Genomic DNA, 20081 nt, shown 5'->3' on the forward strand with positions numbered 1-20081 from the left:
GTGACCTGAAAAAAATTCCATATGTCAGCTTAGAACATGCTCAATAAACTCTCACACAATCTACATCACTTTCACAGTTGATTCACCATTTCCTTTTTCATTGCAGATATGAAATCAGATGTTACATTTAAATGTATGGCAAATTTGATTTATTTTCAGGATGTGAAATATTTCAAATTGGGCAGATCAAATATTTTTCTAATATATGAATACATTTCACATGCATTTCCAGATGCATATTAAAATACACAATAAAAGAATATTGACAGCAGTTTTGAGATTATGATAAGGTTAGAAAGCATCACAAAAATGTTTCAGACATTTCTAAGCTGTGTCCTTCAAAAACCATGAGGACATTTTACATGTTGATCATGTTAGTGTTAATAATGGCCAGCATATGTCCCACCTTTTCCCACCTTTTCATGACCTTATGGCTGTTCACACAGCCACCCTAAGAAACCAATTCAGATTTTTTTCTATATCCAATCTTTTTTCGGACTTCTCACAGTTTTACATGGCTGCATTTACACAGCAGCCCCATTCTGATCTTTTTTTCAGTAATTGTTTTTTTGAAGGTTGGTTTGATTCATACGGTCACATTGTGAAGTTAAATGGTTTTAGCAATAAATTGTTTTTTGAACTATCTCTATACTAAAGAGTAGTTCCATTGTTTTGGGGACAACTCGTTTTACAATGTAAGAGTGAATTCCTTAAGGTATGATATTTATTTTGATTGATCTTCAAAACTAAATCCATACTATATTATCCTTTTTGTAAATCAATCTTTTTTTTCTTAAAACTTGTTTGGGACTTGGTCCCTGTGGCGGGATCAAATCAGCGGAAATTTTAGAGCGCCACCTATAGTTTTCGATAAAACTCAAACTTTCATTAAAACACACATGCAAGGTACTGAATTAAAGCTACACTCGTTGTGAATCTAGCCACCAAGTCAGATTTGTAAAATGTTTTCGGCGAAAGCATGAGAAGCTATTATCTGATAGCATGCACCCCCCAGAATACCAGACCGTCAACAAAACAACAGATTTTGCGGTAGCCAGCGCTACCCAAAACGCAGAAATAAAATATAAAACATTCATTACCTTTGACGAGCTTCTTTCTTGGCACTCCTATATGTCACATAAACATCACAATTGGGTCTTTTTCCCGATTAAATCCGTCATTGTATACCCAAAATGTGATTTGCTGAAGACCGGTCTGATCCAGAAAAATGCCCCTTTAAAAGATGCAACGTCACTTTTTAAAATTACAAAAGTTGCCTATAAACTTTTACAAATCACTTCAAACTACTTTTCTAAACCAACTTTAGGTATTAATAAACGTTAATAATCTATCAAATTGATCACGGGCGATCTGTATTCGATAGCAGCAAGTCTTGAAATCATACTCCATGTTTTCACTTTCATAACATCCTGCGGTGAGCCCCAAGAAAGGAAGTGCCTATACGTCATCAAACCAAGTATAAAGCAGCCAACAAATGCCAGTACTGGTGACATCGTGTGGAAGCTGTAGGCGTTTACAGGGGATCCTCATGTATTTTCTTTAGCCTTAGACAATACATTGACTGGCGGATGAATATTATTTTTGTGTTTTTGGTGAACAGTTTTTCGAAGGATTTTTACTCCTAAACACGTTATGTTATAGCCACAGACACGATTTAACCAGTTTTAGAGACTTCAGAGTGTTTTCTATACACACACACTTATCATATGCATATACTATATTCCTGGCATGAGTAGCAGGACGCTGAAATGTTGCGAGATTTTTAACAAAAAGCTGCGAAAATTCGCAGCCTCCTTAACAGGCTAGGTCAAGTTTGACACCTTCACTGCTTATATAACGTTCTTAATCAAACCAACCTTCATTGAAATACACCTCACAGATCAAACAGTCTTTATATCAATAACAGGCTGCAAAAATGTGTATAAAATCAGTCAGAAATAAACACATGAGAAAAATAACATTTGGCATGCATCTTTATCACAAAGAAGTAGTCTTTTTGAAATGGTATAATAGCCCATATTCAACTTAAGCCTCATAAAGTTACCCGGATAACTTGTTGATACTGCTTTGTAATATACCCCTCCGGTAAGTTATTGAGAACACATTCTCTATTTTACAATCAACACCAGGGGCTAGCATCCCTTCTGCAGTTAAGGCATGATTCTGCCCTCTCTGAGACCAACTGTAGAACAAGTCCCAAGTCTCAGAGAGCAGTGCTATCCAATGCAGTGCTGTCCAGAGCAGTGTTGTCCACTGTAGTGATACCAGCATCCCTTGCCATGGAATAGAAGTGACCCTGTTTGTTGAAGAGAGTGCTGGGAGAGTCAAACTCCACGATCTTCCCAGCATCCAGCACCATCACCCTGAACGTGTTAGAGAGAGAGGGATAAAGGGAGCGGGAGACGAGGGAGGAAAGGATGAGTGAGAGTCAACTGTTTCAGAGTTTCAGTTGCCATGCAACAAGATCTGTGAGAAAACTCTTGTCATAAAGTTTGTGTGTATGTGTGTGTGTGTGTGTGTCTAAGTACACAGTAAATCAAGGATAGTTGAAATCACAGGGTTAAAAGAATGAAGGTTAAATTGACTCTACTGGAAGTTATCTTAGCCCTCAAGAGAGTGATACGCTCCCTGGAGTTAGTGTTGATAACTGGAGTTGATTGAGACAGATTCCTTTTAAAGCCATTTAGTGTCATTTTAACTCCAAAAATATCAGCACCATGACCAGAGTAGTTTTAACACAAAATGGGGATGGGACCATATAAACCCCAACATAGTGTTACATTTGACACCATAGGAGTGACTATACTGTGTATATGCATGTGTGTTACCTGCTACTGTCCAGGATGCTGTGGAGTCTGTGTGCGATGGTGAGTACAGTGCAATAGGAGAACTCTCGTCGTATGGTTTTCTGGATCAGGCTGTCTGTCTCTAGGTCCACAGCAGCTGTAGCCTCGTCCAGAATCAGAATACGAGACTTCCTCAGCAGGGCACGGGCCAGACACAACAACTGTCTCTGACCAATACTGTAATGGAAACATGTACAACCTGTCAAAATATATGTGGACACCTGCACGTCAAATATCTCATTCCAAAGTCATGGCAATAATATGGAGTTGGTCCCCCCTTTGCTGCTATAAAAGCCTCCACTCATCTAGTGAGATGTTAGAACATTGCTGCAGGGACTTGCTTCCATTCAGCCACAAGAGCACTAGTGAGGCCAGGAACTGATGTTGGGCGATTAGGCCTGGCTTGCAGTCGGGATTCCAATTCATCCCAAACGGTGCTGGATGGGGTTGAGGTCGGGGCTCTATGCAGGAGTCAAGTTTTTCCACACCGACCTTGACAAACCATTTCTGTATAGACCTCACTTTGTGCATGGTCGCATTGTCATGCTGAAACAGGAAAGGGACTTCCCCAAACTTTTGCCACAAAGTTGGAAGCACAGAATCATCTAAAATGTCATTGTATGCTGTAGCTTTAATATTTTCCTTCACTGGAACTAAGGGGCCTAGCCCGCACCATGAAAAATGGCCCAAGACCATTATTCCTCCTCCACCAAACTACAGTTGGCACTATGCATTTGGGCAGGTAGCCTTCTCCTGGCATCCACCAAACGCAGATTCGTGCATCTGATTGCCAGATGGTGAAACGTGACACATCACTCAAGAGAACACGTTTCCACTGCTCCACAGTCCAATGGCGGCGGGCTATACACTACTCCAGCTGACGCTTGGCATTGGCATGGTGATCTTAGGCTTCTGCGTGGCTGCTCAGCCATAGAAACACATTTCATGAAGCTCCCGACGAACAGTTGTGCTGATGTTGCTTCCAGAGGCAGTTTGGAACTCGGTAGTGAGTGTTGCAACTGAGGACAGAGGATTTTTACACGCTACGCGCTTAAGCACTCAGTGGTGCCGTTCTGTGAGCTTGTGTGGCCTACCACTTTGCGGCTGAGCAGTTATTGCTCCTAGACATTTCCACTTCACAATAACAGCTTTTATTGTTGACCCGGGTAGGTCTAGCAGGGCAGAAATCTGACAGTGCCACTTTGAAAGTCACTGAGCTCTTCAACACAGGCCATTCTACTGCCAATGTTTTTCTATGGCTGTGTGTTCGATTTTATAAAACTGTCAGCAACATGCTAGATAGCCATGTTATTGATTGATCTAACATTATATTTAATGTCCTACAAAAACTTTCCAGCGGTAGTGTCACGTTCGTTGTATGGATGAGACCACGGCGCAGCGTGATGTGAATACATCTTCTATTTTAATGAAACGAAGAACACTTCAATAAACTTGCCGCTATATAGAATAAGTGCAGACACAGGCAACTAATACATAGACAATCACCCACGAATTACCCAAGGAATATGGCTCCCTAAATATGATTCCCAATCAGAGACGATAAACAGCTGCCCCTAATTGAGAACCAATCTAGGCAACCATAGACATACAAAACACCTAGACGAGTAAACAACCCCATAAACATAAAAAACCCCTAGACAGGACAAAAAAACACAACAAACCACCCCTTGTCACACCCTGACCTAACCAAAATAATAAAGAAAACAAAGATAACTAAGGTCAGGGCGTGACAGGTAGGGCTAGGCTACTTGTTGTACTAGGGGTGTCCCGATCTTGTCATACTCGTATTTGTAATCGTATCGGTTTTATCACACTTGATACTCTAATCGGATTTAAATGTCGGTAAAGCCTGTACCTCAAGTGCGCATCACTGCTCTATCACTCAGAGTGCATCATAACGTTCCTTCACTCATTCACACACACATTGCTAAAAGACCCCCGAAAGATGAAAATGCATATGATTAACTTACTTGGTCCTATTCAGTTATCAACAAAACGTACGCCACATTTTGTCATTTTATTTCCGAATGATCTGTCGCACGGTAAACATGCCTGGGCAAAAATAAATAGCAAGCAAGCATGGGCTTGGATCATGACATAATGAGAGACGTCAGCAATGGGATAATTATACGGACAGACAAAGTAGTCCTACTAAACAGTGCCAAGTAGACAAACAGTAAACAACCATATGACAAGAAATAACTTGATTGAACAGCAATGAGAGCAGAGCGGCTTGTTCTCATCCAATCTTTGCAGCAGGCTCAACCGATACCCCGGCCATTTTCTTCAAGGGTAAAAGAACTAGCCAATGGTTGTTTACAGCACACAGCGCTTCACACTGTTTGAGTCAAAGAGTGACGTATGCTGGCAGCTGAAAATAACTTTTTTTGGATGACGGATAATCGCAAAAAATAATTCTCTATATCTGTTACAATACTAGTTTTGTCCAAGTACTCGGTACACCTCCAGTATTCACAGCAAATGGTGCACTCTGCTCCGCGGGCGCACCATCTGAAACCCACACTGCATTTCGCTACACTCGCATTAACATCTGCTAACCATGTGTATGTGACAAATCAAATTGGATTTGATTTGTAAAGTGGTGCCATTTGCTCAATATTGAGAGTTGAGAAATATGTTTTATACTCAGACAAAGCTGACCCTCATCTTTCACAATAGCAACAGTAATTACGTTAAAAGCTGTGTTATTCCCTCAATTGCATTTTGAAATGTGGCGCAACCTTCATATGTGTGCGCTTATCAGAATGCATCTCACCCATTGGCGTACCATACGCCCACGGACTCTGGGGGCCTCTAACCCAGGTCGGCCCCTCCACAGTTAGCATATGGACAGGTCATAAGCTTTGGCAAAAATGTTTAGAATAGCAGGAAACTAGCTTTAGAAATGCTAAATTCTCTCAGCCTCTTTGCAAAATGTGTAGAATAGCATTAGATTAGCTATAAAACAGCATTTTCTTCTCTCTGTCCCATGGCCAATATGTGTAGAATTGTAGGAAAATAGCTTTAAAAATGCAAAATTCTCTCAGCCTCATGACAAAATGTGTAAAATAGCATGAGATTTAACCCTGGAACTGACTTTTTCCCCTCTTTGCCCCATGGCAAAACGTGTATAATTGTAGGAAGTTAGCTTGGGGGGGAGGGGACCTTTTCTCAGACCTTGCGGGGGGACCACTGATTTCCCCCTCCATATGCTATCATCTGAATGATAATACGATCCCTGTGCGGATGTCTTTTGTGCAGAGTTGAGTAATACCTAAAAGGCTGCTATATAGTCTTATATGTCAGTAGACCATTAGAATACAACAAGTGTCGTTGGCCAAAATAACATTACATTTCTACTCAGACCGACTGTCTGTAGATTGTCGATGCGGCTGTCATTTTCCTTGTCGCAGAAACGTTAGCATTTTTCAACTTTGACCCTGTTGTTTTAGTCGCTGTCATGGTAACCTGACAGTGACAGCATCAAGAAGTTTTTGATTTCTCCGACAGAATGCTCTGCTTTTATTTCCTCAGATTCACAACAGTAAGTTAGCTCTTTTTAGGTTGCCATTAAACCTTGAAAATGATTATCATAATGAGTTCATTTTCAAATTATAATGAATAAAGGTTGGCTACAGTCAAAATGTTGTCAGATACTGTATATCTGGTCATCATTTGATCTGGCTACCCAGCTAACAAGCTAACAACAAACCAAAACATTTTTTTTGCCTGACTTCCTAGATTGACATTCTAAACACATTTTAAAACGAATGGGTTTATTGGTGATAAAATAGAGCAGGTATTGCCTTGTTTGTTGATCTTCATACAATGGGTGGTTCTAATCCTGAATGCTGATTGGTTTAAACCGCATTCCAGCCAGTGTCTATTCCACAAGGTACCACCTTCTAAATCTATGATGTTAAAATTACTTAAAAATTTTTCAATTAAAGTTCAAATTTACGCTCTTCCATCTGACTGCACAATCCACTGTCTCATCAGCCTAGCCAGGCACTTCATAAACTTGATCTCCACTATAAAAAGCATCTAGACATTATCTCACATTTATTTTGACTAACATTTAGTTTTTAACAGCAGAAATTTGCATAAACCTGTCTGTCTCTCCGACATTTGCAACATTGTTTCAATATTCAAATTCAATCGCCAGCTTCCCCATAGTAATGAATGTGTCGGGAGGAGACAGACAGACAGGCAGGCAGGCAGCGTTTCTCAACCAGTCTAAATCATGAATGAGCTGGCATTATTTTTATGGATATATACAAAGAATTGTCAATTGAAAAAAACGTCAAATTAATCTAAGTGCAGCTAGTTTTCCAGCTTCAGTTTGAAGTGATTGTGTTAGCGGTGTCGTTGGCTAGCTCCTCTGAACAACAGTGTCCTGACGAGTGAGCACATTGTCAATGCCAGGCCAAATTGTGCCTCATTAGCTCATTGTTATCCAAATAAATGTCACTAGAAAACAGCTTAAACCAATGTAAATGTGTCTACTTTGCTGTTATTCTCGCTGCACTTTTTGACGTGACTGTAACTTAGCTGTAGTTGGTTAGCTAGCAAGCAGTATGGCAATGGAACATTTAGAATGAACGAAAGGGTCGCGTCCATAGATAGAGAACAAAAAGACTGAACAACAGGGTCGCGTCCATAGATACAGAACAGAAAGACTGAACGACTGGGTCCCGTCTCTGGCAACCGAACCAATAGAACGACCAGCCGGCTTGGGTAGCAACCCTAGATTTGTGTCGGGACTATATCTTGTGAAAGGATGAAATAGTATGAATAACTTAATCAAAAAAAAAAGGTTTAATGAAAATATGTCAATAATTATTTGAATATTACACATTATTTGAGTAACACGTTGTATAAAAGTTATAATGCCCTCGAAGTCGGTGTTTGGAGGATATATTGGCACTAACAACACGGGCCTAACAACACCAGTGCAAATATATCCTCTAAACACTGGCATCGAGGGCATTATCACTTAAATAATACTAGCTAGCTATGCAGTTCCAACCTGCCTGGCTGCCCATCCAACCAACTAGCAATGGGCAGCTAGCTAACAAGATATTTCTAGTACATAAAAGTTTCTTCAAATCGATTCTTCAAATCGAAGGTGACAGCGTTTCAGTTTCAACGATGCCCTTGTATCTGAAGTGTGCGGGTATGTGAGTGTAACCCACCTGAGGTTCTCTCCCCCCTCTGACACCTCGTGGGTCAGTCCTTCCTGTAACCCCCCCACGTACTCCTTCAAATGGGACAGCTCGAGGACGCGCCAGATCTCCTCATCACTGAAGGTCTCAAACGGGTCTAGGTTCATACGCAGCGTCCCTGAGAACAGCACTGGGTCCTACACACACACCGAATGGAGAAACAAATGTCATCATGTCAAAATATTATAGAGTTTGTGCCATTTATAAGGGTGTGTGTCTGTGGGTGCGTACATGTGTGTGTAAGCGTGCATACATGCATTTCTGTGTGTGCGTTACCTGTGGTATAATAGTCAGTCTGGTCCTGAGGTCATGTAGGCCTAGAGTAGCGATGTCTGTCCCATCGATCAAGATCCGTCCCTCTGCTGCCTCGATGATTCTAAACAGGCAGTTGGTCAGACTGGACTTCCCAGCACCTGTTCGACCCACTATACCGATCTGGACAAGATGGAGGACGTTCGGTAAGACTTTGAGTATTGCTTTAATTCTTGTTGCAGATGGGTCATGACCATAGAGATGTACTAAAGAACAAGTATTAAGCCAATGTTGGTGGTTTACTGCCACCTGCAGTTATGTAATGTTTGCTTAAAAATTAGTGGCAGTTCTTAATGGCGCTGGCCATGATAAAACAGGCTTTGGACCCAGTGTGCCCTCTGTCCAACTCTGTAGCAGTGACTGATCGTGTCCCTGTGTAGGGTGGCAAGTAGCCTAGCAGATAAGAGGGTTGGGCCAGTAACAGAAAGTTCACTGGTTTGAATTGCCGAGTCAGGCAAGGTGGTAATATTTGCCCTTCTGCGCAGTTAACAGTTAACCAACAACAACAACAAGGCAGTTAACCAACAACAACTGCTCCCTGGGTGCCGATGCCAAGTGGCATATACCTTTGCTATGGCCAATTTCCATAAATATGTTATAAACTAAAAACAGAATGTACAACAATGCAAAATGTCCCGTCAGAAAATCTGTTTTTGTTTTCTCTCTCCAATGATCTGGGCCTATTTTTATACCGGACTGTCCAATGTCTAATTATTATTAATGCCTATTTTAATTTTAATTTGAATCTCCATTTGATATGAATATAACTTGACCTATGAAGCTACTCTATTCGTTTTATGCATGCTGAATTTCTCCCGCCCCACTATGTCATTATTAAAAAATGAATTAATCTAACAAAGTTCTAAGCCATCTCACAAAGTTTTAAGTTTTGTTTTTGAGATCATCTGAAAACATAGTAGGCCTAAGGTAATAATGGCTTAGAGAACAAGAGAAGAACAAGAGAACAAACAATAGGAAAATAGAAAACATAGAATTAGGAGTTTGAACAAGCCTTACAATTGAGCAAAACTTAGGCTATTTTAAGAAATGGAGAGAAATCCCTCCTTGCCATTGTGACCCAAACGGCCAAAAACCTTGGCTAGTTCTAATTGAAATATCATAAAAGCATTAAGAAAAGTTATTTATAAAGAATATTTGCCAAATGTTGTAATTAAGTGTGTAATATCATATTGCAGCTTTCAAATTTGAATAATTGTGAGAAAAAAAAGTCTATGGTTTCTCAATCACAGTTTAAATTTGAATGACAAATATTTCAGGCCACAAGATATTGAAATTGAGCTAACAATACCAAGATGGAAAATATGATTATTCTAGGCCGTAGTAGCCTAGACCTAATAAGAAAGGAGGATGAGGCAAACATTCAAATCATTTAATAATTATCCAGTTATGAGGACAGCAGTGTCGCTTGCTCTGCAGTCCATTATTATTTACAACCCATTATCAGCCTCAAAATGTCATCTATGGATCAACCAATTGGTGCTTAAGTCAACTGCAGGCTTTGCTGTGCGAATGGGAATAGATGAGTGTCAACCAAATGATGCTTATATCAATACATTGCAGTCAATGCGAAAAGATGAACATCAATGAAGTGATGCTTATGTCAATACATTGCATTCAATGGGAAAAGATGAGTGTCAACCAATTCACGCTTATATCAGTACATTTTCAGTCAATGGGAAAAGATGAGTGTCAACCAGTTGACACTTATGTCACTGCATTTCAGTCATTGGGAAAAGCGGAGTGTAAACCAATTGAAGCTTATGTCACTACATTGTATTTAATGGAAATATTCATGCTTATGTCAAAACAGAGCTAGGGTTTTGCTACGGGTTGGGTGGTGCAAAAACCATTTGAGGGGGCCCCTCATATTATTTGGAATTTTACAGTTAGGGCTAATAAACTTCAAAAAGTAGCTGGTTTCATGAATGCATTAATGGTTGTCAATCATTACCTTGTACCCAGATTATCGAGCGCACAGATTGACAAGGCAAAGTGCAACAAGCAGACAAGTCAGAACCACAGAGAAATAACTAGGCCTAGGCTACACCTTGTTATTTAAAATAGCCGGACAATAAACAAGATAACATCAATCATGCAAGATCAGGTGTCTTCAACATAAGCAGCAAACACACCCACATCAATTCGATATTGCTTTCTGTAGTCAAGCACAACAAGGAACGGAATCCCATGTGCCTATAAGACTATGGTTTATTTTAATAATCTAATAAAGAGTAGACGACTTTTGCCTCGAGACGCAATTTAAAAGCAAGTTGCAGGGAAGAACAGTGTAGTCCAAATCAAATTAAATGTTATCTCTCACATGCTTCATAAACAACAGGTGTAGACTAACAGTGAAATGCTTACTTACAAGCCCTGAACCGGTACCCCCTGTACACAGGGGGTACCGGTACAGAGCCAATGTGCGGGGGCACAGATTAGTCGAGGTAATATGTACATGTAGGTAGAGGTAAAGTGACTATGCATAGATAATAAACAGAGTGTAGAAGCAGAATTAAAATGTGGGTTGGGGGGGGGGCAATGCAAGTAGTCTGGGTAGCCATTTGATTAGCTGTTCAGGAGTCTTATGGCTTTGGGGTAGAAGCTGTTAAGAAATCTTTTGGACCTAGACTTGGCCCTCCTATACCGCTTGCCATGCAGTAGCAGAGAGAACAGTCTATGACTAGGGTGGCTGGAGTCGTTGACAGTTTTTAGGGCCTTCCTCTGACACCGCCTGGTATAGAGGACCTGGATGGCAGGAAGCTTGGCCCCAGTGACGTACTGGGCCGTATGCACTATCATCTGTAGTGCCTTGAGGTCGGAGGCCGAGCAATTGCAAAACCAGGCGTTGATGCAACTAGTCAGGATGCTCTCGATAGTGCAGCTGTAAAACTTTTTGAGGATCTAAGGACCCATGTCAAATCTTTTCAGTCTCAGATCCTCCCTGTATTGAGGATCAGCGTGACAGATGTGTTGTTACCTACCCTTACCACCTGGGGGCGGCCCGTCAGGAAGTCCCGGATCCAGATGCAGAGGGAGGTGTTTAGTTCCAGGGTCCTTAGCTTAGTGATGAGCTTTGAGGGCACTATGGTGTTGAACGCAGAGCTGTAGTCAAAGAATAGCATTCTCACGTAGGTGTTCCTTTTGTCCATGTGGGAGAGGGCAGTGTGGAGTGCAATAGAGATTGCATCATCTGTGGATCTGTTGGGGCGGTATGCAAATTGGAGTGGGTCTAGGGTTTCTGGTATAATTGTGTTGATTTGAGCCATGACCAGCCTTTCAAAGCACCTCATGGCTACAGATGTGAGTGCTATGGGTCAGTAGTACATTTAGGCAGGTAATCCATCTTGCCCTGCGGCCTTGTGAATGTTGACCTGTTTAAAGGTCTTTACTCACATCGGTTACGGAAAGCGTGATCACACAGATGTCCGGAACAGCTGATGCTCTCATGCATGCTTCAGAGTTGCTTGCTTCAAAGCTGGTTATTTAGTTTGTCTGCTAGGCTCGTGTCATTGGGTAGCTTCCCTCTGTAGTCCGTAAAAGTTTGCAAGCAATGCCACATCTGATTAGCGTTGGAGCTGGTGTAGTACAATTCAATCTTAGTCCTGTTTTGACGCTTTGCACGTTTGATGGATCGTCATAGAGGGCATAGCAGGATTTCATATAAGCGTCTGGGTTAGAGTCCCGCTCCTTGTAAGCGGCAGCTCTACCCTTTAGCTCAGTGCAGATGTTCTACCTCAGGTGAGCAAAACCTAGAGACTTCCTTAATATTAGATTGTGTGAAACAACTCGACGAAACAAAATATATTACAGTTTTTAATGTCCCGTTGGTAGGTTAGTCTTGATCGGAGCTCAGTCATGTTATTATCCAATGATTGCACATTGGCTAATAGCACTGATGGTAAAGCAGGATTACTCACTCACCGTCGAATCCTTGCAAGGCACCTTGACCGACGTCCCCGATTGTTTTTAGCCTTATTCTTCATTAAAGCATTTTGGATGACTGTCATTCATATTCCATTCACCCAGCTCAATGTAACATCGATAGGTTTAGGCTACTACATGATACTCAAATTCTCCCTATACCCATCATGAGGATGCTACAACCTAGGTTATGAATGAAAGTTTACAACGTACGCTAGGTGCGCAAGTGGAGAGGAATTTGAGTAATCAATGTGACAGACGGACACATTCAATACCACCTTGCACACTCTTGCCGGCATGTAGCTGATCTAGGGTGTGATTGTCACGCCCTGGTCAAAGTATTTTGTGTTTATCTTTATGTATTTGGTCAGGCCAGGGTGTGGCATGGGGTTTTTGTAATTGTGGTGTGTTTGTCTTGGGGTTTTGGTGGTGGTATTGGGATTGTAGCTTAGTGGGTTGTCTAGCAAGGTCTATGGCTGTCTGGAGTGGTTCTCAATCAGAGGCAGGTGCTTATCGTTGTCTCTGATTGGGAACCATATTTAGGCAGCCATATTCTTTGAGTTTGTCGTGGGTGATTGTCCTGAGTGTCTTGATGTCCTTGTTTGATGTTAGTTGACACAAGTATAGGCTGTTTTCGGTTTTCGTTTCGTTTATTGTTTGTAGTGTTCGTGTTTAGTCGTGTTTACGTTTGTTTAAATAAACATGGATCGAAATCGACACGCTGCAGTTTGGTCCGACTCTCCTTCATCACCACTAGAAAACCGTTACAGAATCACCCACCACCAACGGACCAAGCGGCGTGTCAACAGGCAGGAGCAGCCGAAAAAGGAGATGCTCAACAAGGATTTCTGGTCATGGGAGGAGATCTTCGACGGGAGAGGACCCTGGGCTAAACCAGGGGAGTGTAGCCGCCCAAAGGAACAACAGGAGAAGAGGCAACAGAGGCAGCAGCAGCTACAGTGGGAGAGGTTGCACCACCTGGAGATATGGACATGGGAGGAGGAATTGGACGGTAAAGGACCCTGGAATGAGCCTGAGATTATTGTCGCCCCAAAGCCGAGCTGGAGGCAGCAAAAGCAGAGAGGCGGCATTATGAGGAGCTAGCACGGCAGAGCGGATGGAAGCCCGAGAGTCAGCCCCAAAAATTTCTTGGGGGCTCACAGGGAGTATGGCTATGCCAGGTAGGAGACCTGCGCAAACTCCCTGTGCTTACCGGGGGCTGGAGAGACCGGGCAGGCACCGTGTTATGCTGTGGAGCGCACGGTGTCTCCAGTGCGGGTGCACAGCCCGGTTCGGTATATTCCAGCTCCTCGTATCGGCCGGGCTAGAGTGGGCATCGAGCCAGGTAAGGTTGGGCAGGCTCAGTGCTCAAGAGCTCCAGTGCGCCTGCACGGTCCGGTCTATCCAGTACCACCTCCACACCCCAGCCCTCCGGTAGCAGCTCCCCGCACAAGGCCTGTGCGTGTCCTCGATCCAGTACCACCAATTCCAGCACCACGCCCCAGGCCTTCAGTGTGCCTCGCCTGTTCAGCGCAGCCAGCGCTTTTCTCCTCTCCTGCGCTGCTGGAGTCTCCCGCCTGTTTAGCGCAGCCAGAGCCTTTCTCCTCTACAGCGCTGCCGGAGCCTCCCGCCTGTTCAGCGCAGCCAGAGCCTTCCTCCTCTACAGCGCTGCCGGAGCCTCCCGCCTGTTTAGCGCAGCCAGAGCCTTTCTCCTCTCCTGCACTGCCGGAGTCTCCCGCCTATCTAGCGCTGTTAGAGCTTTCCTCATCTCCAGCGCTGCCGGAGTCTCCCGCCTGTTTAGCGCAGCCAGAGCCTTCCTCCGACACAGCGCTGCAGGAGTCTCCCGCCTGTTCAGCGCAGCCAGAGCTGCCAGTCTGCATGAAGCAGCCAGAGCTGTCAGTCTGCATGGAGCAGTCAGAGCTGTCAGTCTGCATGGAGCAGCCAGAGCTGTCAGTCTACATGAAGCAGCCCGAGCTGCCAGTCTGCATGAAGCAGCCAGTCTACATGGAGCAGCCAGAGCTGTCAGTCCGCATGGAGCAGCCAGAGCTGTCAGTCTGCATGGAGCAGCCAGAGCTGTCAGTCCGCATGGAGCAGCCAGAGCTGTCAGTCTACAAGAAGCAGCCCGAGCTGCCAGTCTGCATGAAGCAGTCAGTCTACATGGAGCAGCCAGAGCTGTCAGTCCGCATGGAGCAGCCAGAGCTGTCAGTCTACATGAAGCAGCCCGAGCTGCCAGTCTGCATGAAGCAGCCAGTCTACATGGAGCAGCCAGAGCTGTCAGTCTGCATGAAGCAGCCAGAGCTGTCAGTCTGCATAGAGCAGCCAGTCTGCATGGAGCTGCCAGTCTGCATGGAGCTGCCAGTCTGCAAGGAGCTGCCAGTCTGCACGGAGCTGTCAGTCTGCACGGAGCTGTCAGTCTGTAAGGAGCTGCCAGTCTGCAAGGAGCTGCCAGTCAGCACGGAGCCGCCAGAGCGGTCAGTCTGTAAGAAGCCGCCAGAGCTGTCAGCCTATATGGAGCAGCTAGTGCCGCCAGTCTGCCCAGCGCCGCCAGTGCCCCCAGTCTGCCCAGCGTCGCCAGTCTGCCCAGCGCCGTCAGTCTGCCCAGCATCGCCAGTCTGCCCAGCATCGCCAGTCTGCCCAGCACCGCCGGTCTGCCCAGCACCGCCAGTCTGCCCAGCATCGCCAGTCTGCCCAGCGCCGCCAGTCTGCCCAGCGCCGCCAGTCTGCCCAGCGCCGCCAGTCTGCCCAGCGCCGCCAGATCTGCCAGTCAGCCAGACTCTTCCAGATCTGCCAGTCAGCCAGACTCTTCCAGATCTGCCAGTCAGCCAGACTCTTCCAGATCTGCCAGTCAGCCAGACTCTTCCAGATCTGCCAGTCAGCCAGACTCTTCCAGATCTGCCAGTCAACCAGACTCTTCCAGATCTGCCAGTCAACCAGACTCTTCCAGATCTGCCAGTCAACCAGACTCTTCCAGATCTGCCAGTCAACCAGACTCTTCCAGATCTGCCAGTCAGCCAGGATCTGCCAGTCAGCCAGGATCTGCCAGTCAGCCAGGATCTGCTGAAACCACCAGCCAGCCAGGAGCTGGTAGATCTATCTACCTGCCTGAGCTTCCTCTCACTCCTGAGCTTCCTGAGCTTCCTCTCACTCCTGAGCTTCCTCTCACTCCTGAGCTTCCTCTCACTCCTGAGCTTCCTCTCACTCCTGAGCTTCCTCTCACTCCTGAGCTTCCTCTCACTCCTGAGCTTCCTCTCACTCCTGAGCTTCCTCTCACTCCTGAGCTTTCTCTCACTCCTGAGCTTTCTCTCACTCCTGAGCTTTCTCTCACTCCCGAGCTTTCTCTCACTCCCGAGCTTCCCCTCAGTCCCGAGCTGCCTCGGTCCCGAGCTGTCCTTCAGTCCCGATCTGCTCCTCAGTCCAGTGGGGTTCTGGGTGGGGACTACTAGGCCATGGTCGGCGGCGAGGGTGGACTATCCAGGGACGAAGGGAGAGGGGACTAAGACATTAAAGGAGTGGGGTCCACGTCCCGCGCCGGAGCCGCCACCATGGACAGACGCCCACCCGGACCCTCCCTATTGCTTTGAGGTGCGTTCGGGAGTCCGCACCTTAGGGGGGTTCTGTCACGCCCTGGTCAAAGTATTTTGTGTTTATCTTTATGTATTTGGTCAGGCCAGGGTGTGGCATGGGGTTTTTGTAATTGTGGTGTGTTTGTCTTGGGGTTTTGGTGGTGGTATTGGGATTGTAGCTTAGTGGGTTGTCTAGCAAGGTCTATGGCTGTCTGGAGTGGTTCTCAATCAGAGGCAGGTGCTTATCGTTGTCTCTGATTGGGAACCATATTTAGGCAGCCATATTCTTTGAGTTTGTCGTGGGTGATTGTCCTGAGTGTCTTGATGTCCTTGTTTGATGTTAGTTGACACAAGTATAGGCTGTTTTCGGTTTTCGTTTCGTTTATTGTTTGTAGTGTTCGTGTTTAGTCGTGTTTACGTTTGTTTAAATAAACATGGATCGAAATCGACACGCTGCAGTTTGGTCCGACTCTCCTTCATCACCACTAGAAAACCGTTACAGTGATCATTATTCCAACAATTGCAAACAATAGTTTATATTGGACAGGTATGTTTATCCTCGTTTCGTTACATTTACTTCTGTTTACAAAATGTTTTTCAACAGAATCGGTGGAAGGAATACACCCCCTCACACGCAAACAGGATTCACTTTCATAGCAGCCGCATACATACGGCATTAGACCTTTGATCGTTGTATAATTTCTTCTCGCATCTACGCTTTCTCTTCCTCACACCTTTTCCCTCCTTTGTGGACTTCAGTGCACAAAACATCAGCTGTCTGTGACCAGGTAAAAAAAAACTTTCCAAGCCGAAACTTCATATCATAAACGCTAACTGCTACACACAGTTTACATTATTGTCACCCTATTATAACATCATATTCAACATGGCTACTAAAACTAACAAGTTAGTAAACCTGCTACAATCATGTAGTACAGTGTACAGTCAGCAAGGAGTTTAGCAGTTACACCCACGTGCCCCTGTGGCAATAAATTAATAAAACGAAAAGCGTATCTTGACTTGGAAGAGTTCCAGTGTTGGATAGCCATAGCCAGCTAGCTAACATAGCATCCCTCTCTGTTTGAGTAGTCTAAACTAGTTAGCTGCATTCGCTAAATAAGCAAGTGAAAAATTCCGAAATATAGCTAGCTCACTCTCTTGCTTTTTAATAAAACATAAAAAATTAGTTCAAACTGTTCAACTGTTGTCTTCCTCGCTCTTTGAGTCAACTACTCACCACATTTTATGCACTGCAATGCAAGCTAGCTGGAGCTTATGCTTTCAGTACTAGATTCATTCTCTGATCCTTTGATTGGGTGGACAGCATGGCAAGAGCTCTGATAGTTTGGAAATTGTCATAATTACTGTGCAAGTCTATGGAAGGGGGTGAGAATCACGAGCCTCCTAGGTTTTGTATTGAAGTCAATGTACCCAGAGGAGGACAGAAACTAACTATCCTCCGGCTACACCATGGTGCTACCCTAAAGAGTGCTATTGAGGCTACTGTAGACCTTCATTGCAAAACAGTTTTAATCAATTATTTGGTTACATGTTAATATGTTTAGTTAGTACAAGTTTAGAACGAGTTTATAACGAGTTTGGTAACGAGTTTATAATCGCAATAAAGCACCTCAGAGGTTTGTGGTATACTGTATGGCCAATACACCAATTGCTGCCCTTCTTTATGAGACGTGATGTCATACAGAGTGAGACAATTTAACATGTCATTTTTTAAAGCCAATTTTTTACTCCTGAACTAATTTAGGCTTGCCATAACAAAGGGGTGAATAATATATTTTAGTTGTTTATTTTGTATTAATTTGTAAACATTTATAACGTTATTATTTTCACTTTGATATTATAGATTTGTTTTTTTAGATCAATGACAAAAACAACATTTAAATCCATTTCAATACCACTTTGTAACACAACAAAAATGTGAAAAAGTCTTGGGGGGTGAATACTTATTATAGGTCCCATTAGTTTTCTTTGCACGTAGACTGTTACAGTATATACATTGTTTCTTTGTCGACATGGTATGTGAAATATGATACCAGACAGTGGGGTCAAAATGATTGACAACCTTGATAAAGATTAGCAATAATGACTGTTTGAACCCTACCTTTTTGAGGAAAATTAATATTATTTGTTAAACAAAATCTCTTTCTCTGTATTAGTATAAAAATAGTATAATAATTTACAGAAAATGTGCATAGCTCTGTATTTGAATGATTCATTTTATACAGTCATTATTGCTCAACTTTATCAAGGGTGTAAATCATTTCGGACCCCACGGTATGTGTATTGTCTGACGCTGGTCTCTCTGTCTCTCTCACCCACCTTCTCTGTGCTGTCGATGTCGCAGGTGATCCCGTGCAGCACCAAGTCCAGTTCAGGTCGGTAGCGGACCTTGAAGTTTTCGAACCTCAGCCTCCCAGCCTCAGGCCACTTCTCTGGCGGTCGTATCTCTGACACCCAGTCCGCCTGTTCAAACACACATACACGTTTCATATACAACTCCACCTAACAAATACACATACACGTAGCACACACACACACACGTTTACCAAAACTAGCTTAAGAAAACTGTCACACGGAAATGCGTCGGCACACGCGTGTTCTAAAACAGTGTGTCTGAAGCATTGGGCAAACGCCAGAAGTGATGTGCAGTTCGTAACTCGACCTCGCTTCAAAGGCATCAGTAAGCAGGGGTCCTGTGTGGCTCAGTTGATAGAGCATGATACTTACAATGCAAGGGTTGGGGTTCGATTCCCACGGGGACCAGTACAAATAAAAATGTGTGAACTCACTACTGTCAATCACTCTGGATAAGAGCATCTGCTAAATGACTAAAATGTGAATTTGCAATGTACATTGTTTGAAGCACACTTTTATAAGTCTCAGTCACAAATGACAGCTTGAATAACAAGACCCCTATGATGAACAATAGGCTTGTAGAATCCTGATTTTTTTTCTCCCCAGATTTTTAATCCATCGTTCGCTGGTAGGTGATCCTACGTGCCCTGGGCATTACTGAATTAAATGAACGAAATTAGCCATTCTATTGACTGAACAAGTTAAAAAAGATCAGAGTCAGTAAAAAGAGCCAAACTTCCCATCCCTAAAACACAGTTGATGGTCCAAGTTGATGACACAGTGTTTCTATACTGTAAGTCACAGAACAGACATGTTTTCACTGTCTATTTAACATCAGACTGTTCACAAGCAGTACGTTTTCAAATTCAACATATTCTACACTCAGCTCAAACAAGGTCTCATTCTACACCTGCAAAGCCTTGTCAGGAAATGCTTCCCACTGGGAACACTATGTAATTTCAACATGGATAACTGGGTAATATTTGGTTGAGATACTGGTCAATGAGTGTCTCAACTCAAAAAGATAGTTGAATTTTCAATGTGTTATACCTATGCTTCAACCATCTAAAAGCACAACCAAATTCCAATGGAATCTATGTCTGCTTTTTGGTTTAGTTGTCACCCAAATGTCTATCACTGTCACACCCTGATCTGTTTCCCCTGTCTTTATGCTTGTCTCCACCCCCCTCCAGGTGTCGCCCATCTGCCACATTATACCTGTGTTCTCTGTTGCCAGTTCCGTCTTGTCTTGTCTTACCAGCGAGCTTTCACATCTTCCTGTTCCTCAAGTTTCGTTTCCTAGTTTTTCCCGGTTCTGACCATTCAGCCTGCCCTGACCCCATGCCTGCCTACCGTCCTGTACCAGCCTGACTCACGAACCTCTGCTTGTCCTCTACCTGCCCTTTGCCTGCCTCGTGTTTATAAATGATCTGAGTACTGTACTATCCGCCTCCTGTGTCTGCATCTGGGTCATATCCTGAGTTGTGATAGTACGAACTGGCCATGACTGACCCAGCAGACTCGAACCAGCTCCACAACGCCGTCTCCTCCCAGGGAGCCACCATTGGAAGACACAAGGTACTTCAAGGTCTTCTGGGAGGACTCCAGACCTTGGCGGAACGCCAGGACCGTGCTTTCAACATGTTGCTGAAGCAATTCCACGGTTTGTCTGTGAGGCAGCCCGCCAATACAGTAACACCCCTAGACTGTCAAATACCCCGCTACCAGCGGTATTTCTACCCCGGCGTCCCAAGAACCCCACTTACCTCCTCCGG

The 20081-nt window shown here is 44.0% G+C and overlaps 1 protein-coding gene across 1 annotated transcript in view; it reads right to left on the reverse strand.

Annotated features, from left to right (window-relative positions):
* Positions 1-1976: 1976 nt before the first annotated feature.
* The window catches only part of abcc2 (ATP-binding cassette, sub-family C (CFTR/MRP), member 2), a 68340-nt gene continuing 50235 nt past the window's right edge, over positions 1977-20081 (reverse strand). The window contains exons 28-32 of the mRNA XM_024424359.2: positions 18271-18414; positions 8390-8548; positions 8084-8250; positions 2850-3044; positions 1977-2384 (exon numbers count right to left, since the gene is read on the reverse strand). Coding sequence (XP_024280127.2) covers positions 2225-2384; positions 2850-3044; positions 8084-8250; positions 8390-8548; positions 18271-18414 — 825 coding nt within the window. The 3' untranslated portion in view covers positions 1977-2224. The remainder of the gene's footprint in view (positions 2385-2849; positions 3045-8083; positions 8251-8389; positions 8549-18270; positions 18415-20081) is intronic.

Source organism: Oncorhynchus tshawytscha, linkage group LG06, assembly GCF_018296145.1.
Source record: "Oncorhynchus tshawytscha isolate Ot180627B linkage group LG06, Otsh_v2.0, whole genome shotgun sequence".
Taxonomy (NCBI): domain Eukaryota; kingdom Metazoa; phylum Chordata; class Actinopteri; order Salmoniformes; family Salmonidae; genus Oncorhynchus; species Oncorhynchus tshawytscha.